At 53.3% G+C, this 26,883-nt stretch overlaps 1 protein-coding gene across 1 annotated transcript in view; it reads left to right on the plus strand.

Moving 5' to 3' along the window:
- The window catches only part of LOC309684586 (acrosin-like), a gene marked incomplete at both ends in the record, with an annotated part of 34,400 nt that extends 15,847 nt beyond the window's left edge, over positions 1 to 18,553 (plus strand). The window contains one exon of the mRNA XM_082500473.1: positions 18,510 to 18,553. Within this exon, the coding sequence (XP_082356599.1) occupies positions 18,510 to 18,553 (44 nt within the window). The remainder of the gene's footprint in view (positions 1 to 18,509) is intronic.
- Positions 18,554 to 26,883: the final 8,330 nt, after the last annotated feature.

Genomic DNA, 26,883 nt, shown 5'->3' on the forward strand with positions numbered 1-26,883 from the left:
CACACTTCTGGTCCATCTTCTTACTGCTTCGTAGCCCCCAGATGTTAGTTTGGCATAAAAGAAAGTACTGAACGCGTGGACCGCTGGATAGCCTTCCTTCTTGCCTCTTTCCATCAGCAGACCCATGTAGAAATTAACCACCTGTACCATAAAGAGGAAACGTGAGGTGTAAACATATGACGCTGCCTTCCCCAACCAAAAATACAGCACCACCTCTTTTCTGGCCACCCTTAAGCATGCAGCGGAGAGAACTCCAGCCTCAGCTGTCAGCTTTTGTTCCCAGGATTTCACACGGGGCTACATCGGCAGTTTGATCAAAACACCTGCCACCCACGCCAATAACCCGGACGAACTCCTGGAAGCTGCGTCATACAAGAAGTAACGGAACTTCCCGAAACGCTCGACCCTTCAACACCTCAAATAAGAAGTGTACAGAGATTTCTAGGCTCTGCAGCGGAGGTCGTCAAAGAACGTTGACGCGACTTCTGTACAGGGCGGAGGGGTATTTTTCAATAAAGGCTGAGTGAGACTAGCCCTGTGCTGCAGCTGGTTTTACCTCATCGTTTAGCCAGCAAAGGTTCCTGAGCGTGTGGATGTCTTCGCGAGTGACCTTTAGTTTGAAGGCACTGCTCATGATCTCATCTGGCTCACCTTTGCCAAATGCGGCACTGACCTCTCTCTCCATGGCCTGAAAGGAACAATTAAATGGGGAAGGACTTGTGAAACAGAGCATGGAGCACGCTGACCTGGGGGCAGCTTTCCACTGAAACACGGCCTGTAAATTCAGCTCAGGTGACAGAGCAACTGCCTTCGACGGTTTCCTGCCTCAGTGAGCGATAGCGCTTTTGCCTTGCTTGGTTGGTTTCAGCATCCTAACTTTGAACTTCACAGCCCAGGCTTGCTGACGTTTCTTTTCACCAAGGAGGTGGGGATAAAACCCGTCAACTAAGCAAACACGCTCAAGCAGCTGAAAATGGAACACAACTCTGGCAACCCCCTTTCCCAGGTGCTGCTGCGGCCCTCGCAATACCCAGGTTTAAGCCAACCCCAGCGGGCATCCTCCGTACCGAGGCAGCTAAGTCAGGAGCCTGAAAGAACGTGAAGGTGGGGGACTTCAAAGGGAACGGCAAAGGGGGAAACTGAGGCAGCCGTCCCGCTAACAGAAGGCCCACAAACCCTTAGGGCAGCACAACTGAAGGAGCGCGGGGAGCACACAAAATCCTTCAAAGCAGCTTTAGTGCTGACCCTCGCACTGTGAAGCCACAACCACAGCCACTCGCTAACAGGTTCAATGCAAGTTCTTCAGATTTCAAAGCGCCTTAAGAACCACCGAGAAGAAGAGGACTTCCTTGCAGCTCTGCCACAACCTTCTCTTTTGTCTCACAGACTGTCGCCTACGGTACCTCTGTGAGCGGAGGAAAGCGTTCCGCTGTTTTTCCCAATCTTGGCACTTTCTTTTCCTCCACATCGAGGCTGGCTGACTTTTTGGACGGAACAGGTGTAGGGTGTCCTCGGAATAAGGCATCTTCTAAGATTTCTGTGCCACGCTGCCTCTGTTAGACAAACGGACGTTAAGCTAGCAATCAAGCACAGATTTGTTTCCTTGGGGACAGGACAGAAAATCTTGCTTATATAGAAAACTGGAAGGGTTTTTGTACACCCATGCAACCAGCAAACTCCAAAGTTACTTCTTCTTGACGACTGCATTCCAACTGTGCACCCATGGAGTGCTGCACTCGGAGGCAAGAGAGGCAGAAAGCTCCTTTGCCTTGGGCTAGCGTTAAGAACCCCAGCAAAGCCTCCACGTGTAGGTATCAAGTTGAGATTGAGACTACTATTTCTGATTACCATGACTAAAATTTTATTTTTGACCTCAACCCTGACCAGAGGTGAAAGTCAAAGAGACGTACTTCCTATCCCAGCAAACAAGATAAGACTAAAGACACCCCAGTCCAGCTTTGCAGGTCAACCAAGTCTGTGCGCTAAAGATTTTGAGGCTATACCCAACACGTGAAAGGGGAAGAATCAAAACCGTATAGTGTAGTGTGCTCCTAATAGTCCAGAAACAAAATTAACGGCAGCGGAAAACACTTGGCGATAGCGCTACTCATCAAATAACGCTCCCGCTTTCCCGGGGAAAAACAACCTGGGCAAATACAGATATTGTTGAGGAAGTCATGTGAAGAGTGCTGAAGTTTCTCATCACAAAGAGCTCTATTTTCCTTGGGAATAACACAAGCTTACCCCTGCGATGGTTTCTTTCACTGCTCCTTCCTCTTCCGCAGAGTTTTCTTCTGGTGTGCAGTACCTGCCAGGAGAGGGAGAGAGAGAAGCGAGCTCTATATCCGTCCTGTCCCATGGAATTCTCAAGAATTCACCCTCTGGACAAGAAAGGCTTTTGCAAGGCTAAATACAGCACTAGTTTTTAAAGCGGGGAGAAGAATAGGGACAGAATTAGCTACAAAACAGGACTGCTGCAACTGAACCTCCCTCTGCTCCCATCTACGCTTTCTCCTCTCTCATGTAAGGGCAGGTCACTGCAGAAAGATGCGTGCATCTTACCGCCGTACAAAATCTCTCCCTGTAGCTGCACCTACTGCCCCCAAAAACCTGTTTCCATAAAGACCGCAAAGCCGTCGCAACTCACAGTCCTGCCAGCTCAGACAGCCAATACCAATGAGGCCGCTGGCCTCTCAAACCCAACTGCACGCTGCCTTTTTCCCCCTCCTAGGCAAACCCCAGGCATCCTTTGGGACTTACAAAGTCCCCAAAACTGCCTCAAGTCCCACCAGGCTTTACAAGCTCTCTAATCCTTCTGCTTAGGATGCGGGTTTCCAAGTGAAAGAAGTGAAATGTCAGCTCCTTGATGGCTCGGCAGAACGACTCACAAACAAAAACGGATTCTGCACATCCAAGGACAACTTGGGACGGCCACCACTCGCACCCTTACTGGCTTTCTTCCCACAGCAAACACCACACCAGCACAACCCTCTTTGTCACGCAGCACGGCTCTCGCTTGTGTTGGAGATGCAACTGGCTTGCAAGCAATTCCGGAGCCGCAAGGTAGCTACTTCTCTTTCACAGCACTGAGACGATCAAAGACCGTTGGTCATCTTCGATACTCTACCAGCGGCTGAAAGAGATACACGCGCAGAGCCAAAAGGAACAAGAAGCATCATTAGAAGAGACTCTACCTGATCGTATCACCTCTCTGCGACCGCTGCGGGCAGCAAACATCTATACATTCGACACCTGCACAGAAAAGCAGTAGTAAGAAAACAAGAAGTCGACTTTCAATCACCATCAGATGTACACAGCTCTCCATTTCTGAGTGATAAATAAAAAAAAAGGAAAAACTTTGAAGGATGACGGTATGGTCAGGAAGTTCGAATTCTGGCAAGCACTTTGAACTCGGAACGTCATCTGCGAGTGTGTAAGAAATGCCCTATTCGGATTTGACGTCTACCTACAAAGTGGAACGGATTGGAATCATGGGGATACTCACCGGTCCTGAGTGTTGCACGTGGATAGACGTCTCCTCCGTATTTTGGTTCTTCCCGGTGACTCACAGTCGCCACTGGTTCCTTGGAGGAGGCTTGAACACTTTGGGGCAGGAAACAAACAACAGAGGAGAATCACAATTTTTATACGGGGGGCATTTGTTATCAGTGCGTACCAATTCACGCTGGCTTTTGGGGTTTTTCTTTAAGAAGAACAAAATATTCTTTGCACATCCGACAAATATCTGCATTAACCTGAGGAGGCCACTTTACTCTGTGGGACAAGACAGCGTTCATTTCAACCAGCCCTGACCAATTCTGCTCAATCTATTTGTTAAAGGTTATGCTGACGCTGAGAATGGCAATGTCCACAACATCCATACTGCTGGGACATTTTACTTCAGACCTGCCCTGCTCTGACCTCAGGGACTATATGCTCAGTAGCGGTTGGAGTGCATTAGACACCTTCCCCAGGAACTTCTCTGGTTTAGCTTCCTCTGAAAGGAATCTCTTTCTCAGGCTCCAGATCTGCTCCAAAATATGAGCCAAACCACAATAAGCAACGACTGGCAGATGAGACGCCGACAGCAGAGTCTTGACCTGCTCTCAAATGCAGTGCGCTTAAACTCAGCGCACCCAAAATTACATGAGAAACTCTCTTCTGTATCATTTTCATGGTATGGATTTTCATCTGCAGTGGCGGATTCTGGCGCAGCGCACTCCTTAACTGGTGGCCTCAGTGGTAAGAAGCTGTCTGGAGCAGCTTTGATGCTCTGTTTGCCCTTCCGGCTTGTGCTCAAAACATCAACGGCAAAAGAAACGGTATCAAGAGAACATTCCAATGTGCACCTCCACCACCACCTGCTTTGTCAAGCACGTACACCGATGACGATGGAGACAGACACGAGATGTTTATGACTTTCAGATGAAGACCTGCTGTCTTCAACTGGCTAATGGGGAAGTAGAGAGAAGTAAAAGTGAAAATCACAACAACTGCCTTGAAGATACGCTGTTGATTGTGTCCTCAGCCTCCTCTCAAGTTCAACGCTTCCTCTTACCGCAGACCTTTAATCTCTAGCTAATCTCCTGTGTCAATTAAGTAGCTGGATTTAAAGAAAAAGTTTAATATTGGTTCTTCGGGAGGGGAAGCAGCTGACGACCTCCCTTACCATAGGCAGTAAACCTTTCGGGGAAGAAGTCAAAGAAAACGGAAGGATTTTTACCTCAGACGGGGAATTGTCTTGTCAGGACGAGAGAGTGGTTCCTTCGTCAAGCGAGCATGGGTCCCACACGGCATTTGACCTACGAGAGAAGAGCGTAAGGCATCGGTAAGTATAAAAGGAAACTGAAGAGGTTTATGAGTTTACAGTAACGAGCTTCACCAAAGATAAATTGTCATTTTCTCTCTCACATCATCATATGATTTGTGTTATGTCACTTTAGGACATTTTCAGGTTTTCACACCGGCAACTGCAGCAAGTTGCGCGCACAAGGTATTGCCAGCCGAAACCTGAAATACAAAAGGCTCCTCAGGATCTACTACCTAAAAGGACCATTGAAAACAATTTGCTTCTGGCAAGCTAACAGTGGACCTATCAGAACGGAAGGACTGCATCCAAGGCAGCTCTGGTACCGAGACGACCAGATCGACGCCCGGCTCCACTCCAGAAGCAATGCGAGGATGCGGGTAAGAAACAGAGGTCACGCTCAAGTATTCCCAGATGCTGCCTCGTCCCGTGCCTGCCATAATCCCTACAGAACCCTAGGGGTAGACTTGGACAGTACACAAGGTAGGGTGAAAATGAAACAAGTCGTATAACTTGATGTCAGCCTTACCAATTTGCAGCACGGCTACCTCGAGTGACGAAAATCGTGGTCTTTTAGTGGAAGGCTCTAAAGAAGTGGACCCAGGCTTAAAAGAAAACAACAAAAAAGCACCAGCGTGAGTGTAACCTGAATGTGAATCCCAGCAAACACACTTCCTGAGGCTTAGTCAGCTCTACTATGACTTGGGGACCATGACTTGCTGGTTCAGATTGCAGAAGGCGGCAAATCTTGGCAGGACCTTTGACAGGTACGCTTTAAATTTTGAATACAGGCTCTCATATGTGCAGCAATTAAAAGAATACAGTCTTGTCACTGAGTTATCACTCAGTCGGCTTCTAAACATTCCAAAGGGTGATAGTTCGGCCCTTGAGAAATATATTGTGTACAAATAAGAGTTAACGACTCTCTCAGGAACGAAGAACTAGAGCCCGACAGTCTCTTAGCCCTCTAATCCCATGGGGCAATAAGAAAAACTGCACTACACCTTTGAACCAAACTAGGCAGTCAAGGTGGCTCATTTTTACAGAGCCAAAGTCCTACAGGAACGCTCTCCTGGACTGGTGGATAATGAGCAGAAAGTGGTTTATCCAGAGCAAGTATGCAGTTTTTCTTGTCAGGTAGTGTATATTGATTCCTTAACCACAAGCTTGAGAAAGAGAATAACAGTTTGCAAACACACTAAAACTATAAACTTGAACCATTCTCAAGTATCTGGAAGACAACAAACAGTTTGCTCCTCCCGCAGCTGCCAGTGCCGGAGCAGAGGACGCAGGCTTGAGTAAGGCAAACCCAGCCCACATTAGAGCTGCCTGCTAGAAATGCAAAAGAACCACCTACTGCTGTACAGGCTCAGAGCAGGCTCAACCTCAAGATGCAGTAGGGAGAGCCGCTTGCTCTCGCACCTTGCACAGACCCTAACATTTCAAAGCCCTCGCTAACCTCTTCCGCAGACTCTGTGCCGGCAGCATCTTCGCTGACGGAAGCCGCCGGGCGTTTGGTTGCCTTGGTCGGCAACTGCAGCACTGCAGAAACGTCAACTTTCTCTTTCTGCTCAGAGATGGAATAATCTAAAAAACAAAGACAGGCCGTATAAGAACAGGATAGAAAACCAACAGAGGTACATTGCGAATACAGACAGGAGGGAGCACACAGCTTGGATTTAAGATACTCTTTCTGCTGACAGGCGCGGGCTCAGCGCCAGAGACCTGGGCTATCTCCTGCTGGCAGTAAAAGTATTGGGCCCTGCCACAGTCACCGCAGAGAACGTCCGTCATCTATAGGGCTAAGCCCTACCGGACACCCTCAAGCCATTGGCTATAGGCATAGAGAGCCACAAGGCAAGAAGCCAACAGCTTGAAAAGCCACCGTTTCAGGAACAATGCCAGAGCACAAAAGCCAGACTTTTCCAAGGGACACGAAACCTCAGAAAAATCGGGCATATTCAGTACTTGTGTAATGCGCGATACCTGATTTTTGCTTTTTCGGCGGAGTCTCGTCATCATCATCATCCACAACTATGCAAACGCTGAGGAAAGAACACACACAACAGTGTTTTGCAACCCTAGGGAAGCTCCCAGCAGGCTGACTTCCCTTCACAGGGCCCAAACTTCCCAAGTTACTTTTCCTATCCCAAAGGTCTCCCCCTCCAAGCGCCCCTGGGATCATCTCAGGCACATACACCTAACTGCAGCCCTCCTCAACACCCCCCAACCTCTCCCAGCCAACGACCGCTCGCAGAGAGCTAATGATCCCGCTGCAGCACATTAGGCCTCTTTGGCTCATTCCGTTAATGCTTCCCAACATTTTACCTTTCTTCCTATCGCCAACAAATTAAGTTCGTTTCGGAAATCCCTACACTGAGTTGCAAAGAAAAGTCTAAGGAGGACAGGACATAAAAGGTGGGAAAGCAACTCGGGCATACACCCACTTCAATCACTTTGTCCTTTGGGAATGGAGCACACAGGTTGGTCCGAGGTGGGTTTTTTCCTCTCTTTGCCCCCCCAAATGTCAGGACAGCCGGATCCTTTGAAGAACTCTTTGGTCTTTCTTACACAAAGGAATTTCTCTTGAACTGTTATGCCCCCGACCCCTGCTGATAGCATTGCTTCTGGCCGGGGAGATGGGGGGGGAGTGGGCGCCGGGGCGATGCCCGGGGGCGGCCCTGAGGCGGCGGGGCGGCTCGCTGCCCTGGGGGGCGGCCTCTTGCGCGGCGGCGGGGCCGGGGGCGGCGAGGAGGGCGCCGAGGGCCCCCCGCAGCCATTAGTGGAGGGGAGGCTGAGGGGGGAGAGAGGGGCGGGGCGGTGGGTGCGCGCGCGCAGGCGCGCCGCCGTCTGTGCTCTGCCTGAGGGAGCCGTTAGCGGCCGCCCGGCCCGCTTCTGCCCCTGCCCTGCGGTGGGGCCGGGCCGGCGCCGTCCCGCCCGGCCCGCCTGGCCCTGCTCTGTCTGGGGGAGGCGCTTGCCCTTCTCCGGAAGCCCCGAGCCGGGCCCCGGCTGGCAGCTGGGCGCCGGGAGGCCGGGGAGTGCCCGGAGGAGGGGAAGAGGCCTTCGGGGAGAGGCCCCCACGGAGGCCGGAGGGGCCCCCCAGAAGCCCTCCAGAGACGGAGGGGCCCCCCAGAAGCCTCCCAGAGAGCGGAGGGGCCCCTCGGAGAGCGGAGAAGCCTTTCGGCGTCCCGCAGGCCTGAGGCGAGCGACAGCGGCCGGCGGCGCGGGCTCTCGCGCGCCCCCTCCTGCCTCCTCTGCCCTCGGTGGGTGAGGGAATGCCAATCCCGGGCTTACCGAGCCCTTTCCTCCGCGCTCGCACGGCGCTTTGCGCCCCTCTGGCGCGGAGCTCCGGTAGCCGCATCCGGCTGCGCCATGGCTGCGGCGCGACTGGAAGGACGCGGACTGCGTTCGGCGTTCCACCATGGTGAGCGGCTGTGACGGAGCGGCGCCCGACCGCCGGCCGCGGGCAGCCCCGCTCGAGCCGCTGTTGCGGGGCCCGGCGAGCGTGTGGTGAGCGCTGAGCTGTGTGCTGGGGGGTTGGGCTGGCTCTTGGGGCGCTGCCTTGCTCCTAAGGGGGCTTTGAAATGCGGTGCTCGCCCCTCGTTAACGAGCTGTTTCCTGTGGGGTGGAAATGTGCGGCTGTTGCTGCAGCCCCGTCCTGGAGAGGCTTTTTTTCCAGGGCTGGGAGCGAGAGCGGCGTCCAGGCTGGGCAGGGGAGCCGGGTCTGCTCGTCCTCCAGCTGAGCAGTGGTGGTTTGCAGGTAGCATCCGGTTGCACTTGCTGGAATGCAGAGCAGGAGAGAGTTGTGTCGTGGTTTTCCCCTGCAGATGCGGGACACGGGCGGCAAGGTGGCAGCGTGGGGGAGTGGGGGTAACTGGGAGCCCCCGTCTGCCTCCCAGCCCCATGGCGCTGGATGCAGCTCAGATGCACCCACGCTCTGTGAGGGGGGGTTTGAGGGCCTGAAGGGTTGTCCCCGTGTCCCTGCCGGGCTTATGGTGGTATCTTGCTGCTGTGCGTGGGTCTGGGGGTGGCCGGGAAGGGTCTGGCATGCTGGGGCCATCACTGACCCTCATTTTCTCTCCCACCATAGAGCTCCTCGGCATAGCTCTCAGCCAGCTCTCGGCGGAGCTCCCCCAGCCAGCGCCTTCCCACATCAGCACCCTTTAGGTGCCTGTCCCCCCTCTCCAGGAGATCTTTGCTGGGGCACCTTGGGAGAGTGGGCAACCACTACCATGGGATGGTGGGATGGGGACAGCCACCTCCTTTGTCCCCTGTCCAGCTGGTGCCCTGACCCTCTCACTCTTCCATGCCCCCGCAGCTTCCGGAGCAAGAGATTGTGAACGTGTTCATCGGGACGCAGGCGGTGGGGGCCATCATCGGGAAGAAGGGGCAGCACATCAAGCAGCTGGTGCGGTTTGCGGGTGCCTCCATCAAGGTGAGGAAGGCGCTGCGGGGCTGGTCCTGCGCTTCGTGCCTCAGTTTCCCCTCTGCACTGCCGAGGTCAGGGAATGGGAGTGTGCGGGGAGCAGTTTTGCTCCCCAGCTTATCACAGAACGGTTGAGGTTGGAAGGGACCTTGAAGATCATGGAGTCCCACCCCCCTGCCCTGTTCAGGGACACCTCCCCCCAGCCCAAGTTGCTCCAAGCCCCGTCCAACCTGGCCTTGAACACCTCCAGGGCTAGGGCAGCCACAGCTTCTCTGGGCAAGCTGGGCCAGTGATTCACCACCCTCGCAGTGAAAAATTTCTTCCTGTTATCTCCTCTAAATGTCCCCTCTTCCACTTTGAAGGCACTCCGCCTCGTCCTGTCACCCCATGCCCTTGTAAAAAGTCTCTCCCCAGCTCTCCTGTACCCGTTGGCATGGGCCCACCTCTCCCGCCTGTGTTTAGTAGAAGGCCAGGCCTGCAGCACCCTGGTTAGGAGCCCGGCTCGGGTGGGAGGGGATGCTCCTGCATGGGGGGATTGCCCTGCGTTGTGGGGGGACATGCCACCGAGGGAAGGTCTTGCTGAAGCGGTGGCTGCACTCACGCTCCTTCTCCCCCATACTTCCCCAGATTGCACCGGCAGAAGGTCCCAAGGGCAGCGAGCGCATGGTCATCATCACAGGGCCGCCCGAGGCTCAGTTCAAGGTGCGCTGGGTGGGGGCTGTGGGTGTGGGGGACAGTAAGGGCCAAGTTGAGAGCGTCCCTGTGGTCAGCACTGTGCTGCCAGCCTGGCTTGGCCTCCCTCAGCGCCAGGGGAGCTCTTTGCTGGGTACCATGATTTTGATGCTGCTGGACGTGAGGACATTGTGAATGGACTCCTCGGTGCGGGCAAAGCCACCCGCATCCCACCTGGGTTCATCTTCCATAACCTTGTCTCCTGTCCACTCGAGCGGGATGGCGGCCCCCCCCCCCAAAAAATTGAGCCTCTCTCAAGGAGCGATGGAGGAAGCACAAGTTAAAAAAACCCAGAAACCTGAAATTAATTAGGGCTTGTCCGGGGTGAAAAGTTGGGAGCGGCGAGATGCTCGGTGGGGGCTCAGGGGTGGGTGGTGGTGGGAGAAACAGTGCCCTGACCCCCAACTCTTGCTTTTCCCTTCTCCTCCCCAAGATTGCACAGTGCAAGATGAGGGAAATGGTCCAGCAGGTGAAGCAGCAGGAGCAGAAACACGCTCCGGGAGCCCCGGCCTCGCAGCACAGCAAGTGATGCTCCTGTTGTGCCGCCCAGCACCGCCTGATGAATGTAACCCCACTGCCGGACAACCCCCTCCAACCTCCTCCACCACCCCCAGCAGGTCAGGGGAGCAAACCAAAGACCCGCCCAGACACACAGCCCCCCATTCCCGCGGCGCTGCGAGGATGCGCAGCTGAGGGGTACGGGGAGGGCTCTCTCCATCCCACAGCCTCCCCCTTCCTCCTCCGTCGCCTCCCGACGCTGTCCCTTTAGTTGGACTAACAGGGGCAGGTTTTGGTACCTCAGCACCTCACGCTTGTGTTTCCCTTTTAGAGATTTTGTGTGCCTTGTAAAACTGAGAGTTGGAGCATTTTTTTATTAATTTTTTTAATAAAAAAGACTGAGTTGGAAAAAACCATGTTGAGCGAGTGCGAGGCGGGAGAAGGAAAGCAATCCCAGGGGTGCTGACGTGCGGAAAGAAACTCCCCAACTCAGGGCGAGTTACAAAGCAGCATGTTTATTGCAGCGCTGGGTGCAAGGGGGATGGCTCCCAACTCGCCCAGGGGCTGGTAAAGCAAGCGTTCCTTTCTGATGCAAAGGCGTACGTATTCATTAGTGTAGGCTGGGAATAGGCACCACTCTGGTCATGATCTGTGGGTTGTTGTGGAGGAAGGCTCCCAGTCTTCCTGCCGGTGTACTTTTCCCCTTTGGCTCAAGAGTGCTGCTGTGGCTGAGCTCTGAGCCGCCAGACCGGTTCTCAGCAGATGGTTACTTCGCGCAGACAATAAGGCCCTGAATAGCCCTTCCTGTTCTCTGGGTGGCTCTGGGTGGCTCTGCTCCTCTGCTGCTTCTAAGGTCGGGCTGCCCCAGTGTCATCATTGAGGAGCCTTTTGTCTATCCAGTTCTCACTTGTGGGTGTTCCTGCCCATGTCAGTGCCAGAGCTCTTCCGTAGGCTCCTTCTGCTAGCGGAGAGCCAGGGGCCGTTCCTTCAGGAGAAAGCTTGAGAAATGTTTAAAAAGAGAAAAGGGAAAGGAGGAAAAATAAAGTGGGAAAATGAAAAAGAGAAAAAGAAAAAAAGGGGGGGAAAAAGGGGGAAAAAGCAAAAAAGGTCAAAAGAAAAAAGGGGTAAAAGAGAAAAACGGGGGAAGCGAAAACATATTAAAAAAGAAAGGTAGAAAGGAAAAAAAACCAACCAAACCAAGCAAGGAAAGTGGGAACAGCTGCGGGGCAAGAGGAGGGACAGGAGCTGGGGGGGGGGAGGTGGCAGTGCCGGCGCCGACCCCGGGGGCTGCGACACCACGTTTTTGTCCTCTACTGCAAAGTGTTGTGTGAAAAACAACCAAGCAAAACCCACCCAACGACAACATCAAAAACCAAAGAGAAATCTCTGCAGCTCACAGGAGCCTGAGCTTGCTCTCGGTTGCTTTCTTTCCAGTGTCTTGGGGGTGTCACGGCCGAGCTGAGATTGGGGTGTGGTGGTGGTGGGAGTTTGTCCCATGGCTGTGATGGGGGGAGAAGGGGTGGGCGGGGAGTGGGGGATGTGGTGTGGGGTTTTCTTTGGGTGATGGTGTTTTTTTGCCAGGCGTCGCTTTACCCAGTGGCTCAGGGAGGTGTTGGCATCACAAAGCCTGCGCTAAAGTGGGGTGGGGGCCTCGCCGCAGTTGGTTAGCAGAGCCAAAGTGGTTATTAATGGTTCTTAAGGGCGCCCTAATTATGCCCGTGTAACTGGGAAGCTCAGATGCCCCCTAAGCACCCCCCCGGTGCTTCTCTAGCCAGGCGAGCGCTGGGCGTCCCCCCCTGCAGGAGAGGAGCGCACCTCCAGGGCGGGTGGAAGGGCATCACCCAAGAGGGAGAGGACCAAGATGGGGCTTGGGTGTCCTTGGGGTGGCCGTGTGGCGGGGTAGGGCTGCTGGGGGCTGCCACGATGAGGGACACCCCCACGCCTTTCTCCATGGCTTCCAGAGCTGTGCTCCCTCCCTCCCTCCCACCCATCCAGTGCCACCGGAGAGGTGGTGTCCCCCCTCCCGGGGCGGGCAGGGGCTGCTGCCACCCCACCTAACACCTCAACGCACCAAACCAGCTTTCAGCAGTCACAGCCACCCGGGCACTGCCAAGGGGGCAGCAGGGACTCCCCAAAGGGGGCTTACAGAACACAGAGAGCGTCCGTACACCGCTGACCCCTCTCCAGGGGCGGATTTTCGGGATGCTGCTTGCTCATCTCACCACTGAACGACACCCCGATTGCCTCTGCAGCACTGTGTGACCATCGCTTCGCCGCTTCTGTGCTCCGATGCTCATCCTGGCTCCAATCCTCTTCCTGGGGGATTGTGAGGGAGCGAAAATCCACATCGCTACATCCAACTTTTTTTCAGTTAAATAAAAAAAAAAGAATAAATCACCCTCTCTCATTACCAGGTAGAGGTTCGTTCCCTTAAGGCTCTTTTTATGAAAATAAATATTTAAATTATATAAAGAAATAAATACTTCTCTTTTCACATTAGATAACTCCCTGGAGACAGCAAAAAAAAAAGCACCACCACTGTGCACCAGTGTCCACCAGGGCTTTATACTTTTGTGGCTCTCATGTGCCAGGCCATCGAATCCACACAGTCCAATAAAGTCGGTTGTCCCTCTCCTCCTCCTGGCTGGAGGCAGGGCACCTCTACTGTTGACCGTAGTACCTACGATTATCAGATTGGTTCCTACCTGGTCCGTAGGATCGCCTACCGTAGGTTGGAGCAACCTTCTTCCTGTAAGAATCCTTTCTTCTATCGGCTTCATTTTGCAACTCAAGCACCCGTGCCTGTAGGGCTGAGGTAGGTTCTCCATCCCTCTTCTTCATGTCTTCTGCATATTCACAGAGGCAAACCCACAGGATATCTCGCATCAGCTTTGATTTGTCTTGAGTCGGAGGGTGGTTTTTCTCTTGAGTAGGAGGGCGTTTCCTCTTAGCAGCTGCAACATGAGTCTGTACAGGGAAAGCATGGAGTTTTTCCTCCACCTTGGTTAGTTTATCAAACAGTTTATCGGTTTGCTCAACTAATCTCTGGGTCATTTGCTCTATTTTCTCAGTCAGTTTCTCAGTCAGTTTCTCGGTGGTCACAGTCAGCTTTTCTATGGCTGCCACAGAGAAGGGACCAGAGAGACTGTCTTCATACTGTCGTACCTTCTTAACCCCTTCATTTACAGTTGGTGTGTCAGTATCGGATCCTCCCAGACCATTGTTGACAATGGGTGGGAATATGTTGATGGTGCACTTTGTACAAACTTTTTGAGCAGAGATCGTTTGCATGGCATTTCATCAGGGTCTACTATCGCTTGCCCATCACTATAAATCACCTCTCGCACAGGCAGTTCTTTCAGGTACAATCCCTCCATCCTTGGCCAGGTTTCCCAATTGCCTAGCTTCTCTGCCATCTCAGTCTAGGGTATCTGCCCCGCTATCCCAGCATCGGAGCAACCAGGAGACAAGTGTTTCGCCTTCATGACGACTAAAGTCCTTCCTGATACTTCTCAGATCTTTCACGGAGAAGGATTGAACAACTCCCTCTACATCTGAGTCCTCCTGTGGGGAGGCTGCCCCAGAAGGGGCCTCTCCAGCATCTGCTCTAGAAGGACTCTGGCCTTTGTCTGTTTTCAAAGGTCTCTTTCCCTTATCTGGTCTTGAAGGACCCTCCCCTGGATCTTGTTCAGAACTCTCCCCCAAGCTATGTGACTTGAGGTGGTCTTTGTGGTAAGGGGCAGGGGAAGGAGTTGACCTCCTCTTCCTGCTCCTGGTTCCCGGGGCGGCTTGTACCGATTTTGATGGAGTTGGAGTAGTTTTGGTACTGGTTGTAGTGGCTGCAGTAGGTTGTGCCGGGAGAGGCGGCGGCGTGGCTTGTGCCGCTGCGGGGGGGGCGCGGCTTGTGCCGGGACGGGCGGCGGAGGGGCCGGTGTTGTTGCGGTGGGGGGGGCGGCTGCCGGTGGTGCGGGTGCCGGTGCCGGTGCAGGCGGCGGCGGAGGCGCCTGTGCCGTGGCGGTGGGGGGGGCGGCTGCCGGTGGCGCCGGTGCCGTGGGGGAGGCGGTAAGGATTTTAATTTTTTTTTTTTTTTTTTTCAGAGGGGGTGGGGGCGGGAGGAGGATGTTTGGTTTTTAGCCAAAGCCGGCTTTTCTCGAGGTTCAAGGACAGGAACTAGTCCAGTGGTTCTCTAATGCCCGGTAGAGCAGGGATGTAGGATTGCCAGCAGGGGGTGAAACCCCCCATAATAATTAAAGGAGCGTTAAAAAGCGATTTCTTAAGGGCTTTGAGAAGAGCAGTGCCTGTATGAGCCAAGAGAAGGGATCCCGTCTCCTCAAAGAGGCATTTCTCTTTCACGCGCCCTTTCCTCTTTGCTTCCCTGAGTCCCAAACTGGGGTTGGCATCTGCTGCGTCCCCCTGTCCCGGCTGTCCCTCTGTCCCTTCGCTCTCCATCACCGCCCCGACGCGGCTGAAAGATGCGGGTTGCAGGAGAGAAGGGGGGAAAGAGGGGCGGGGGGTGTCCTGGTTCCGGCAGGGATGGGGTTAATTTCCCCGAGGAGCCGGCAGGGACACAGGTATCCCATCCCCTGTGAGCCATGCCCGGGGCTGGGGGGAGCTCGCCGGGGGAGGGGGCGGGAAGTCGCGGCTGGGAGCGGGCTGCGGCGGTGCGGGGCCGGTCGGTGCGCGGAGGCGCTGTCATCGCGTCCGTCTATTCCTTTACCGCTGTTATTGGGATTGTTTGCCCTTCCCGTTGCTCTTCTCTTAAACTGCCTTTATCTCAACCCGCGAGTTTTTTGCCTTTTTCTTCCGATTTTGCCCCCGGCTGCGGGAGTGGAGCGAGCGGCCGCGTGGTTCTTTGTTGCCGGCTGAGGCCAAACCACGACGGGGGAAACACCGGATTTCCAAGAGGTTGTCAGCCCAGGGCTGGGGAAAAAAAAAAAAAAAAAACCAACAAAAAACCTAGCAAAATTATTATTTTTTTTAAATTTCAAAAATAAAGCACACACAACCCCCAACCCCAGATGACACACACACATCCACACAGAAAAAACCACCTCAGGTTTTCATACCTCAGCACCTTGCGTTTGTGTTTCCCTTCTAGAGATTTTGTGTGCCTTGTAAAACTGATACTTGGAGCTTTTTTTTTTGTTTAATTTGTTAAAAAAAAAAAGACGAGTTGGAAAAAACGATCTCGACCGAGTGTGAAGCAGGAGAAGGAAACCACTCCCACGGGTGCCAATGCTCTTCCGTAGTCTCCTTTGGCTAGCTGAGAGCCAGGGGCTGTTCCTTTGGAGAAAGCTTGAGAAATGTTAAAAAGGAGAAAAAAAAAGGGGAAAAAAGTGGTGGAAAGAAAAAGGGGGAAAAGAAAAAAAAGCAAAAGAAAAAAGGAGAAAAGAAAAAAAAAAGAGAAAGAGAAAAAAGGGGGGGAAGAAAGGCGGAAAAAAAAGGGAAAAAGAACCCCAACTCAAATATAAAAAAAGGTTGTAAGAAAAAAAAAAAAAAAAAAACCAAACACAAAACAAAACCAAGCAAGGAAAGTGGTGAAAGCCGCTGGGAAGAGGAGGGACGAGGGACGGGAGCGAAGGGGGGGGGGGGGTGAGGTGGCGGTGCCAGTGTGGCCCCAGGGGCTGTGACACCATATTTTTGTCCTCTACTGCAAAGTGTTCCGTGAAAAAAAAACAACCAAACCCCACCCAACGACAACATCATCACAAGAAAAAGAGAAATCTCTGCAGCTCACAGGAGCCTGAGCTCGCTCTCCGTTGCTCTCTTTCCAGTGTCTCGGGGGGGTCATGGCCGAGCTGAGATTGGGGGGTGGTGGTGGTGGGAGTTTGCCCCATGGCTGTGATGGGGGGAGAAGGGGTGGGTGGGGAGTGGGGGCTGTGCTGTGGGGTTTTTTTGGGGTGGTGGTGGTTTTTTGCCAGGCGCAGCTTTACCCAGTGGCTCGGGGAGGTGTTGGCATCAGGAAGCCTGTGCTAAAGCGGGTTGGGGGCCTCGCCGCAGTTGGTTAGCAGAGCCAAAGTGGTTACTAATGGTTATTAATGGTGCACTAATTACGCCCGTGTAACTGGGAAGCTCAGATGCCCCCAGTCACCCACCCCCATCCCCCCCCCCCGGGTGCTTCTCTAGCCAGGCGAGTGCTGGGCGTCCCCCCCGCAGGAGAGGAGCGCACCTCCGGGGTGGGTGGAAGGGCGTCACCCAACGGGGAGAAGACCAAGATGGGGCTTGGGTGTCCCTTGGGGTGGCCGTGTGGCGGGGTAGGGCTGCTGGGGGCTGCCACGATGAGGGACACCCCCACGCCTTTCTCCATGGCTCCCAGAGCTCTGCTCCCTCCCTCCCTCCCACCCATCCAGTGCCACCGGAGAGGTGGTGTCCCCCCTCCCGGGGTGGGCAGGGGCTGCTGCCACCCCACCTAACACCTCAACGCACCAAACCAGCTTTCAGCAGTCACAGCCACCCGGGCACTGCCAAGGGGGCAGCAGGGGCTCCCCACAGGGGGTTTACAGAACACAGAGAGTGTCCGTACACCACTAACCCCTCTCCAGGGGCGGATTTTCGGGATGCTGCTTGCTCATCTCACCGCTGAACAACTCCCCGATTGCCCCTTCAGCACATTGTGACCATCGCTTCGTGGCTTTTGTGCTCCGATGCTCCTCCTGGCTCCAATCCTCTTCCTGGGGGATTGTGAGGGAGCAAAAAACCACATCGCTACATCCAACTTTTTTTCAGTTAAATAAAAAAAAGAATAAATAACCCTCTCTTATTACCAGGTAGAGTTTTGTTCCCTTAAGGCTCTTTTTATGAAAATAAATATTTAAATTATATAAAGAAATAAATACTTCTCTTTTCACATTAGATAACTCCCTGGAGACAGCAAAAAACAACCCAACACCACTGTGCACCAGTGTCCACCAGGGCTTTATACTTTTGTGGCTCTCATGTGCCAGGCCATCGAATCCACACAGTCCAATAAAGTCGGTTGTCCCTCTCCTCCTCCTGGCTGGAGGCAGGGCACCTCTACTGTTGACCGTAGTACCTACGATTATCAGATTGGTTCCTACCTGGTCCGTAGGATCGCCTACCGTAGGTCGGAGCAGCCTTCCTCCTGTAAGAATCCTTTCTTCTATCGGCTTCATTTTGCAACTCAAGCACCTGTGCCTGTAGGGCTGAGGTAGGTTCTCCATCCCTCTTCTTCATGTCTTCTGCATATTCACAGAGGCAAACCCACAGGATATCTCGCATCGGCTTTGATTTGTCTTGAGTCGGAGGGTGGTTTTTCTCTTGAGTAGGAGGGCGTTTCCTCTTAGCAGCTGCAACATGAGTCTGTACAGGGAAAGCATGGAGTTTTTCCTCCACCTTGGTTAGTTTATCAAACAGTTTATCGGTTTGCTCAACTAATCTCTGGGTCATTTGCTCTATTTTCTCAGTCAGTTTCTCAGTCATTTTCTCGGTGGTCACAGTCAGCTTTTCTATGGCTGCCACAGAGAAGGGACCAGAGAGACTGTCTTCATACTGTCGTACCTTCTTAACCCCTTCATTTACAGTTGGTGTGTCAGTATCGGATCCTCCCCAGACCATTGTTGACAATGGGTGGGAATATGTTGATGGTGCACTTTGTACAAACTTTTTGAGCAGAGATCGTTTGCATGGCATTTCATCAGGGTCTACTATCGCTTGCCCATCACTATAAATCACCTCTCGCACAGGCAGTTCTTTCAGGTACAATCCCTCCATCCTTGGACAGGTTTCCCAATCGCCTAGCTTCTCTGCCATCTCAGTCTAGGGTATCTGCCCCGCTATCCCAGCATCGGAGCAACCAGGAGACAAGTGTTTCGCCTTCATGACGACTAAAGTCCTTCCTGATACTTCTCAGCTCTTTCACGGAGAAGGATTGAACAACTCCCTCTACATCTGAGTCCTCCTGTGGGGAGGCTGCCCCAGAAGGGGCCTCTCCAGCATCTGCTCTAGAAGGACTCTGGCCTTTGTCTGTTTTCAAAGGTCTCTTTCCCTTATCTGGTCTTGAAGGACCCTCCCCTGGATCTTGTTCAGAACTCTCCCCCAAGCTCTGTGACTTGAGGCGGACTTTGTGGTAAGGGGCAGGGGAAGGAGTTGACCTCCTCTTCTTGCTCCTGGTTACCGGGGCGGCTTGTACCGATTTTGATGGAGTTGGAGTAGTTTTGGTACTGGTTGTAGTGGCTGCAGTAGGTTGTGCCGGGAGAGGCGGCGGCGTGGCTTGTGCCGCTGCAGGGGGGGGCGCGGCTTGTGCCGGGACGGGCGGCGGAGGGGCCGGTGTTGTTGCGGTGGGGGGGGCGGCTGCCGGTGGTGCGGGTGCCGGTGCCGGTGCAGGCGGCGGCGGAGGCGCCTGTGCCGTGGCGGTGGGGGGGGCGGCTGCCGGTGGCGCCGGTGCCGTGGGGGAGGCGGTAAGGATTTTAATTTTTTTTTTTTTTTTTTTTCAGAGGGGGTGGGGGCGGGAGGAGGATGTTTGGTTTTTAGCCAAAGCCGGCTTTTCTCGAGGTTAAAGGACAGGAACTAGTCCAGTGGTTCTCTAATGCCCGGTAGAGCAGGGATGTAGGTTTGCCAGCAGGGGGTGAAACCCCCCATAATAATTAAAGGAGCGTTAAAAAGCGATTTCTTAAGGGCTTTGAGAAGAGCAGTGCCTGTATGAGCCAAGAGAAGGGATCCCGTCTCCTCAAAGAGGCATTTCTCTTTCACGCGCCCTTTCCTCTTTGCTTCCCTGAGTCCCAAACTGGGGTTGGCATCTGCTGCGTCCCCCTGTCCCGGCTGTCCCTCTGTCCCTTCGCTCTCCATCACCGCCCCGACGCGGCTGAAAGATGCGGGTTGCAGGAGAGAAGGGGGGAAAGAGGGGCGGGGGGTGTCCTGGTTCCGGCAGGGATGGGGTTAATTTCCCCGAGGAGCCGGCAGGGACACAGGTATCCCATCCCCTGTGAGCCATGCCCGGGGCTGGGGGGAGCTCGCCGGGGGAGGGGGCGGGAAGTCGCGGCTGGGAGCGGGCTGCGGCGGTGCGGGGCCGGTCGGTGCGCGGAGGCGCTGTCATCGCGTCCGTCTATTCCTTTACCGCTGTTATTGGGATTGTTTGCCCTTCCCGTTGCTCTTCTCTTAAACTGCCTTTATCTCAACCCGCGAGTTTTTTGCCTTTTTCTTCCGATTTTGCCCCCGGCTGCGGGAGTGGAGCGAGCGGCCGCGTGGTTCTTTGTTGCCGGCTGAGGCCAAACCACGACGGGGGAAACACCGGATTTCCAAGAGGTTGTCAGCCCAGGGCTGGGGGAAAAAAAAAAAAAAAAACCAACAAAAAACCTAGCAAAATTATTATTTTTTTTAAATTTCAAAAATAAAGCACACACAACCCCCAACCCCAGATGACACACACACATCCACACAGAAAAAACCACCTCAGGTTTTCATACCTCAGCACCTTGCGTTTGTGTTTCCCTTCTAGAGATTTTGTGTGCCTTGTAAAACTGATACTTGGAGCTTTTTTTTTTGTTTAATTTGTTAAAAAAAAAAAGACGAGTTGGAAAAAACGATCTCGACCGAGTGTGAAGCAGGAGAAGGAAACCACTCCCACGGGTGCCAATGCTCTTCCGTAGTCTCCTTTGGCTAGCTGAGAGCCAGGGGCTGTTCCTTTGGAGAAAGCTTGAGAAATGTTAAAAAGGAGAAAAAAAAAGGGGAAAAAAGTGGTGGAAAGAAAAAGGGGGAAAAGAAAAAAAAGCAAAAGAAAAAAGGAGAAAAGAAAAAAAAAAGAGAAAGAGAAAAAAGGGGGGGAAGAAAGGCGGAAAAAAAAGGGAAAAAGAACCCCAACTCAAATATAAAAAAAGGTTGTAAGAAAAAAAAAAAAAAAAAAACCAAACACAAAACAAAACCAAGCAAGGAAAGTGGTGAAAGCCGCTGGGAAGAGGAGGGACGAGGGACGGGAGCGAAGGGGGGGGGGGGGTGAGGTGGCGGTGCCAGTGTGGCCCCAGGGGCTGTGACACCATATTTTTGTCCTCTACTGCAAAGTGTTCCGTGAAAAAAAAACAACCAAACCCCACCCAACGACAACATCATCACAAGAAAAAGAGAAATCTCTGCAGCTCACACGAGCCTGAGCTTGCTCTCCGTTGCTCTCTTTCCAGTGTCTCGGGGGGGTCATGGCCGAGCTGAGATTGGGGGGTGGTGGTGGTGGGAGTTTGCCCCATGGCTGTGATGGGGGGAGAAGGGGTGGGTGGGGAGTGGGGGCTGTGCTGTGGGGTTTTTTTGGGGTGGTGGTGGTTTTTTGCCAGGCGCAGCTTTACCCAGTGGCTCGGGGAGGTGTTGGCATCAGGAAGCCTGTGCTAAAGCGGGTTGGGGGCCTCGCCGCAGTTGGTTAGCAGAGCCAAAGTGGTTACTAATGGTTATTAATGGTGCACTAATTACGCCCGTGTAACTGGGAAGCTCAGATGCCCCCAGTCACCCACCCCCATCCCCCCCCCCCGGGTGCTTCTCTAGCCAGGCGAGTGCTGGGCGTCCCCCCCGCAGGAGAGGAGCGCACCTCCGGGGTGGGTGGAAGGGCGTCACCCAACGGGGAGAAGACCAAGATGGGGCTTGGGTGTCCCTTGGGGTGGCCGTGTGGCGGGGTAGGGCTGCTGGGGGCTGCCACGATGAGGGACACCCCCACGCCTTTCTCCATGGCTCCCAGAGCTCTGCTCCCTCCCTCCCTCCCACCCATCCAGTGCCACCGGAGAGGTGGTGTCCCCCCTCCCGGGGTGGGCAGGGGCTGCTGCCACCCCACCTAACACCTCAACGCACCAAACCAGCTTTCAGCAGTCACAGCCACCCGGGCACTGCCAAGGGGGCAGCAGGGGCTCCCCACAGGGGGTTTACAGAACACAGAGAGTGTCCGTACACCACTAACCCCTCTCCAGGGGCGGATTTTCGGGATGCTGCTTGCTCATCTCACCGCTGAACAACTCCCCGATTGCCCCTTCAGCACATTGTGACCATCGCTTCGTGGCTTTTGTGCTCCGATGCTCCTCCTGGCTCCAATCCTCTTCCTGGGGGATTGTGAGGGAGCAAAAAACCACATCGCTACATCCAACTTTTTTTCAGTTAAATAAAAAAAAGAATAAATAACCCTCTCTTATTACCAGGTAGAGTTTTGTTCCCTTAAGGCTCTTTTTATGAAAATAAATATTTAAATTATATAAAGAAATAAATACTTCTCTTTTCACATTAGATAACTCCCTGGAGACAGCAAAAAACAACCCAACACCACTGTGCACCAGTGTCCACCAGGGCTTTATACTTTTGTGGCTCTCATGTGCCAGGCCATCGAATCCACACAGTCCAATAAAGTCGGTTGTCCCTCTCCTCCTCCTGGCTGGAGGCAGGGCACCTCTACTGTTGACCGTAGTACCTACGATTATCAGATTGGTTCCTACCTGGTCCGTAGGATCACCTACCGTAGGTTGGAGCAACCTTCTTCCTGTAAGAATCCTTTCTTCTATCGGCTTCATTTTGCAACTCAAGCACCTGTGCCTGTAGGGCTGAGGTAGGTTCTCCATCCCTCTTCTTCATGTCTTCTGCATATTCACAGAGGCAAACCCACAGGATATCTCGCATCAGCTTTGATTTGTCTTGAGTCGGAGGGTGGTTTTTCTCTTGAGTAGGAGGGCGTTTCCTCTTAGCAGCGGCAACATGAGTCTGTACAGGGAAAGCATGGAGTTTTTCCTCCACCTTGGTTAGTTTATCAAACAGTTTATCGGTTTGCTCAACTAATCTCTGGGTCATTTGCTCTATTTTCTCAGTCAGTTTCTCAGTCATTTTCTCGGTGGTCACAGTCAGCTTTTCTATGGCTGCCACAGAGAAGGGACGAGAGAGACTGTCTTCATACTGTCATACCTTATTAACCCCTTCATTTACAGTTGGTGTGTCAGTATCGGATCCTCCCCAGACCATTGTTGACAATGGGTGGGAATATATTGATGGTGCACTTTGTACAAACTTTTTCAGCACAGACCGTTTGCATGGCATTTCCTCAGGGTCTACAATCACTTGCCCATCACTATAAATCACCTCTCGCACAGGCAGTTCTCTCAGGTACTTAATACCTTTTTCCATGTTGGTCCATTTACTTGGACGGCATTCGATATCGTCCTTGAAGGGATACCTGCGCTTTATGGCTGACACCAGTCGCCTCCAGAGACTGAGAGTGCTTGTCTTTCTCCCAATTTCTTTATCAATCCCTCCATCCTTGGCCAGGTTTCCCAATTGCCTAGCTTCTCTGCCATCTCAGTCTAGGGTATCTGCCCCACTATCCCAGCATCGGAGCAACCAGGAGACAAGTGTTTCACCTTCATGACGACTAAAGTCCTTCCTGATATTTCTCAGATCTTTCATAGAGAAGGATTGAACAACTCCCTCTACATCTGAGTCCTCCTGTGGTGAGGCTGCCCCAGAAGGGGCCTCTCCAGCATCTGCTCTAGAAGGACTCTCACCTCTGTCTGTTTTCAAAGGTCTCTTTCCCTTATCTGGTCTTGAAGGACCCTCCCCTGGATCTTGTTCAGAACTCTCCCCCAAGCTATGTGACTTGAGGCGGTCTTTGTGGTAAGGGGCAGGGGAAGGAGTTGACCTCCTCTTCCTGCTCCTGGTTCCCGGGGCGGCTTGTACCGATTTTGATGGAGTTGGAGTAGTTTTGGTACTGGTTGTAGTGGCTGCAGTAGGTTGTGCCGGGAGAGGCGGCGGCGTGGCTTGTGCCGCTGCAGGGGGGGGCGCGGCTTGTGCCGGGACGGGCGGCGGAGGGGCCGGTGTTGTTGCGGTGGGGGGGGCGGCTGCCGGTGGTGCGGGTGCCGGTGCCGGTGCAGGCGGCGGCGGAGGCGCCTGTGCCGTGGCGGTGGGGGGGGCGGCTGCCGGTGGTGCGGGTGCCGGTGCCGGTGCAGGCGGCGGCGGAGGCGCCTGTGCCGTGGCGGTGGGGGGGGCGGCTGCCGGTGGCGCCGGTGCCGTGGGGGAGGCGGCTGCCGGTGGTGCCGTTGCTCCGGGGGGGGGCAGCTGCCGGTGGCCCCGGTGCCGTGGGGGAGGCGGCTGCCGGTGGTGCCGTTGCTCCGGGGGGGGCAGCTGCGGCCGGGCCGGGCGGGGCCGCGGTTCGCGCCGCTGCAGATCGCCGAGCGGCTGCGCGGGTCTGAGTGGCGGCAGCGCACGGTACCCTCCAGCTCCCCCTGCACAGATGTTTCACAAGAAACCACCCCTGCACCACATTCAGGAGCATCAACAACAAAACCACGATCTTAACAAGGTACCAGTCCTTATCCTCAGAGCCCAGAAGGTTGCCATGCCCCAGCTCTGATGGGGTCACATCAGCATAATTATCAAAGGGCGAAGTAAACATTCCCCAGGTAGAAGAACCCTTTGATCCCTTTGGTCTCTTTTCTACTGAGCATGAGGCAGATGGGATGGAATACCCTGTTGGTCAGTTTTGGGTCACCTGTCCTGTCGCTCCTCCCCGCAGGTGGGACCCCACTATGCTTTTCCGCTTCCGACCCTCCAACGGGGCAAATAACAAAGCTGGTTGGCCGTGGGGGTTATAGCAATAAGTATAAGCAAGAGCCTCTCTGCATCCCATGCCTGGGCATCAGCTGTAACCATTGCTCTTATCGCTCTGAGAGAGTGAACGCTGACGGCACAATATGCAGTTAATTTCAGTTGGTAGAAGAGGCCCAGCTAAGAAGCCAAGTTACTGAACAAAATTGGTTCTCTTTTACCTCAAACCAGGACACAGGGAGAGTTTCCTTCCATTAAGGCTCTTTTTATTAAAATAAATATTTATATTATATAAAGAAATAAATACTTCTCTTTTCACATTAGATAACTCCCTGGAGGCAGCAAAACAAGCCAACCCCAAACCAGCCCAAAGGACAGGGGCTTTGGTGAGAAATCAAGAGATGGTAAACGCTTTCTTTCTGTGGTCGTGACAAATCCAGTTTTAGGAATCAAGTAGACGGTAGATATTCCAGAAACAGAGGAAAACTCTCTTTGAGGAGACGGTAGTTCAGCACGTTGTCCTTGGGAAGGTAAGTTGGGCAAACACGACTGTAACCACCACCACGGATGTTTCCCATTTGTCTGTAACGTGGTCGCGTGCGCTGTGAGGCGCGAGCGTGCGGCTCAGCCATGGAAGTTGACGATGTTCCTTCTTCACTCTGCCCTTAACGAGGTCACACCCACCTTTCTGGCTCTTGCTTAAGGTGCGTTAGCTAATTTCAAAGAGAGTTACTGTCTCCAAAATAAGGGGGGGGTGGTGGTGGTGGTGGAGGTGGGGAAATAAACTGTCTTAACCACTACTTCATAACTTGAAGAGGAAAACTTGTGTACCAAAACCCCAGAGTTACTGTCTCCAAAATAAGGGAGGTGGGGGGAATAAACCATCTTAACTTCTACTTCATAACCTAAAGAGGAAAATTCGTCTAAGAAATGTAACTAAAGGTCTAAGAAAACTAACTAAAGGCCTAAGAAAAGTAACTAAGGTCGAAGAAACGTAATCAAAAGAAGAGCTCTAAGAGTCCACGTGTCACAGCAGCTGTTGGTGGATTATCTCCCACACCATCTTCTTCCGGAAGTATGGCATGTGAGTCTGAAAAGAGAAGAGAAAGAAAAGAGAAATTAAATAATGACGTCACGGTAGAAAGAGGTGGCAAACACGCATAAACGCCCAGCGGAGTCCTTAATAGGAAGTTCCCTTTAGGAACTGTCAACCGTTTGGGTACAACACCCCACGCGGTTCCTAAGAGGGTGACACGACAACCCGACAAAACCAGATTGACTTGACCGCGCGACAGCTTACAAGCACGCTAATAAAAGACCCGTCTAAAACGAAATCAAGAAAAAGAAGCGGTGTCTTGACTGGTCAAAGGGTAGAAGCCATTTCTCCAAAAGATACGAGCCCAGATATGCCAAACCCGCTGGCGGCAGTATCTTGCCCAAGAGGAATCTCACCGGCAGCAGCTCCCAAAGGCGGGGATGGAGAACCACAGCTCTGCCCTGCCCAGGCCACTTGGAAGTTCTGATCCCAGCAACTACGCACCGAAACGGGGTACGAAACCTCAGCCCCTGCCCCGGACACAATGAAGAGCTGCTGCCTAACCTCCCTGGCTCCTGTCCCTGGGCGAGAGGGGCTTGGAGGGGTTTATGACCTTCACTCACCTGGCTAAAGTTGAACGGTTTCTCTCTGGCGATGTAATCTGCGTATTTACACATAAAGACGCCGCAGTCGCTTCCATTCAGCTGCTGAGGGATCTCCTAAGGAATGCAAAGAAGATGGAGGATTTCCCTCTGTCTCAAAAGAAAAGCAACTTGGAAGCAGCGCACATTACCCACACCGACACTGCGCTCACCGCACACTCCTGACCCTACTTGCCTAATCCCCGATACCCACTCCCGCCCACGAGGAACAGACCCAGTTCACTGCTCACCATCCCTCCCCTCTGCCTCCTGGACTCGGACACTACGATCCAAATTTTTGGCAGGCCCAGAAGGCGCAGCAGCCCTCCCCCCTGCGAGGTGTCTCAAGGTTCGCACCGCCTCTTTCTTAAGTGACCTTTCTTAAATCCGGTCTTTAGGGACTGCTTTTTACTATCAACTCCTCGAGGAACATCAGCTCAACCCTTTCTTTGTCACGTGCCAGGATCTGGGCCCCAAAGAAGCACTTACAGTTCCCATTTCAAACCCAAGGGGTGCTCACGTACACGTGGCTCCATGCTGTGAAGAGTCCACTCTGAAACATCCAGCTCCAGCTGTCTTTTTTCCCAGCTTTCTTTTTGCAGGTATTGGCTGGTTAAAACAAAAGGAAAAAAAAAAATCCCTTTTCATCTCTGTAATTTAGGCCAACAACAAAATAAAGCAGCTGAAGGATCACAGGAAGACGGACGGCAGGACGGTAAAATGTCAGAGGATCCTCACTGCAGCTGATTTAAGGCTGATTTTGAGGAAAAATCCCAATCTGAAACTTACAAACACGGGGAGAGGCTGTGAGCTAATGGTCAAGAACTAACAAAGTCGGCACACGTGTGCCACGGGGCTATGGCGTATTTGGCTGTGCCTCTCACGGGAAGGTGGCAGAATCCAGGCACCCCAGACCCTGGGTGCAGGGGACGCTGTGACAGCAGATAAGCAGTCGATGCCAGACAAGTCGCAGCAAGCAACTCCAAGATTCCTGCTTGGTTATCTACAAGCCACGTGAAAACTGGCAGTCGCCTTACAGGGACTAAATCTAAAACCCCTCTCCTCATTCACACCAGAAAAGCAGTGACGGAGCGGTTACTTACAGCAAAGTCTGACAAATCTTGTCCCCTTTCTGCCCAAGCGAGTCCAAGTACGTGATGGTGTTCTTCCTCAGATCTATGACCTGTTATTAAAAGGTGACCGTTAGGCAAAGCACAACCTTGTGCCGCACACC

This window comes from Vanellus vanellus (genome assembly GCF_965231255.1).
Source record: "Vanellus vanellus genome assembly, contig: HAP1_SCAFFOLD_33, whole genome shotgun sequence".
NCBI lineage: Eukaryota > Metazoa > Chordata > Aves > Charadriiformes > Charadriidae > Vanellus > Vanellus vanellus.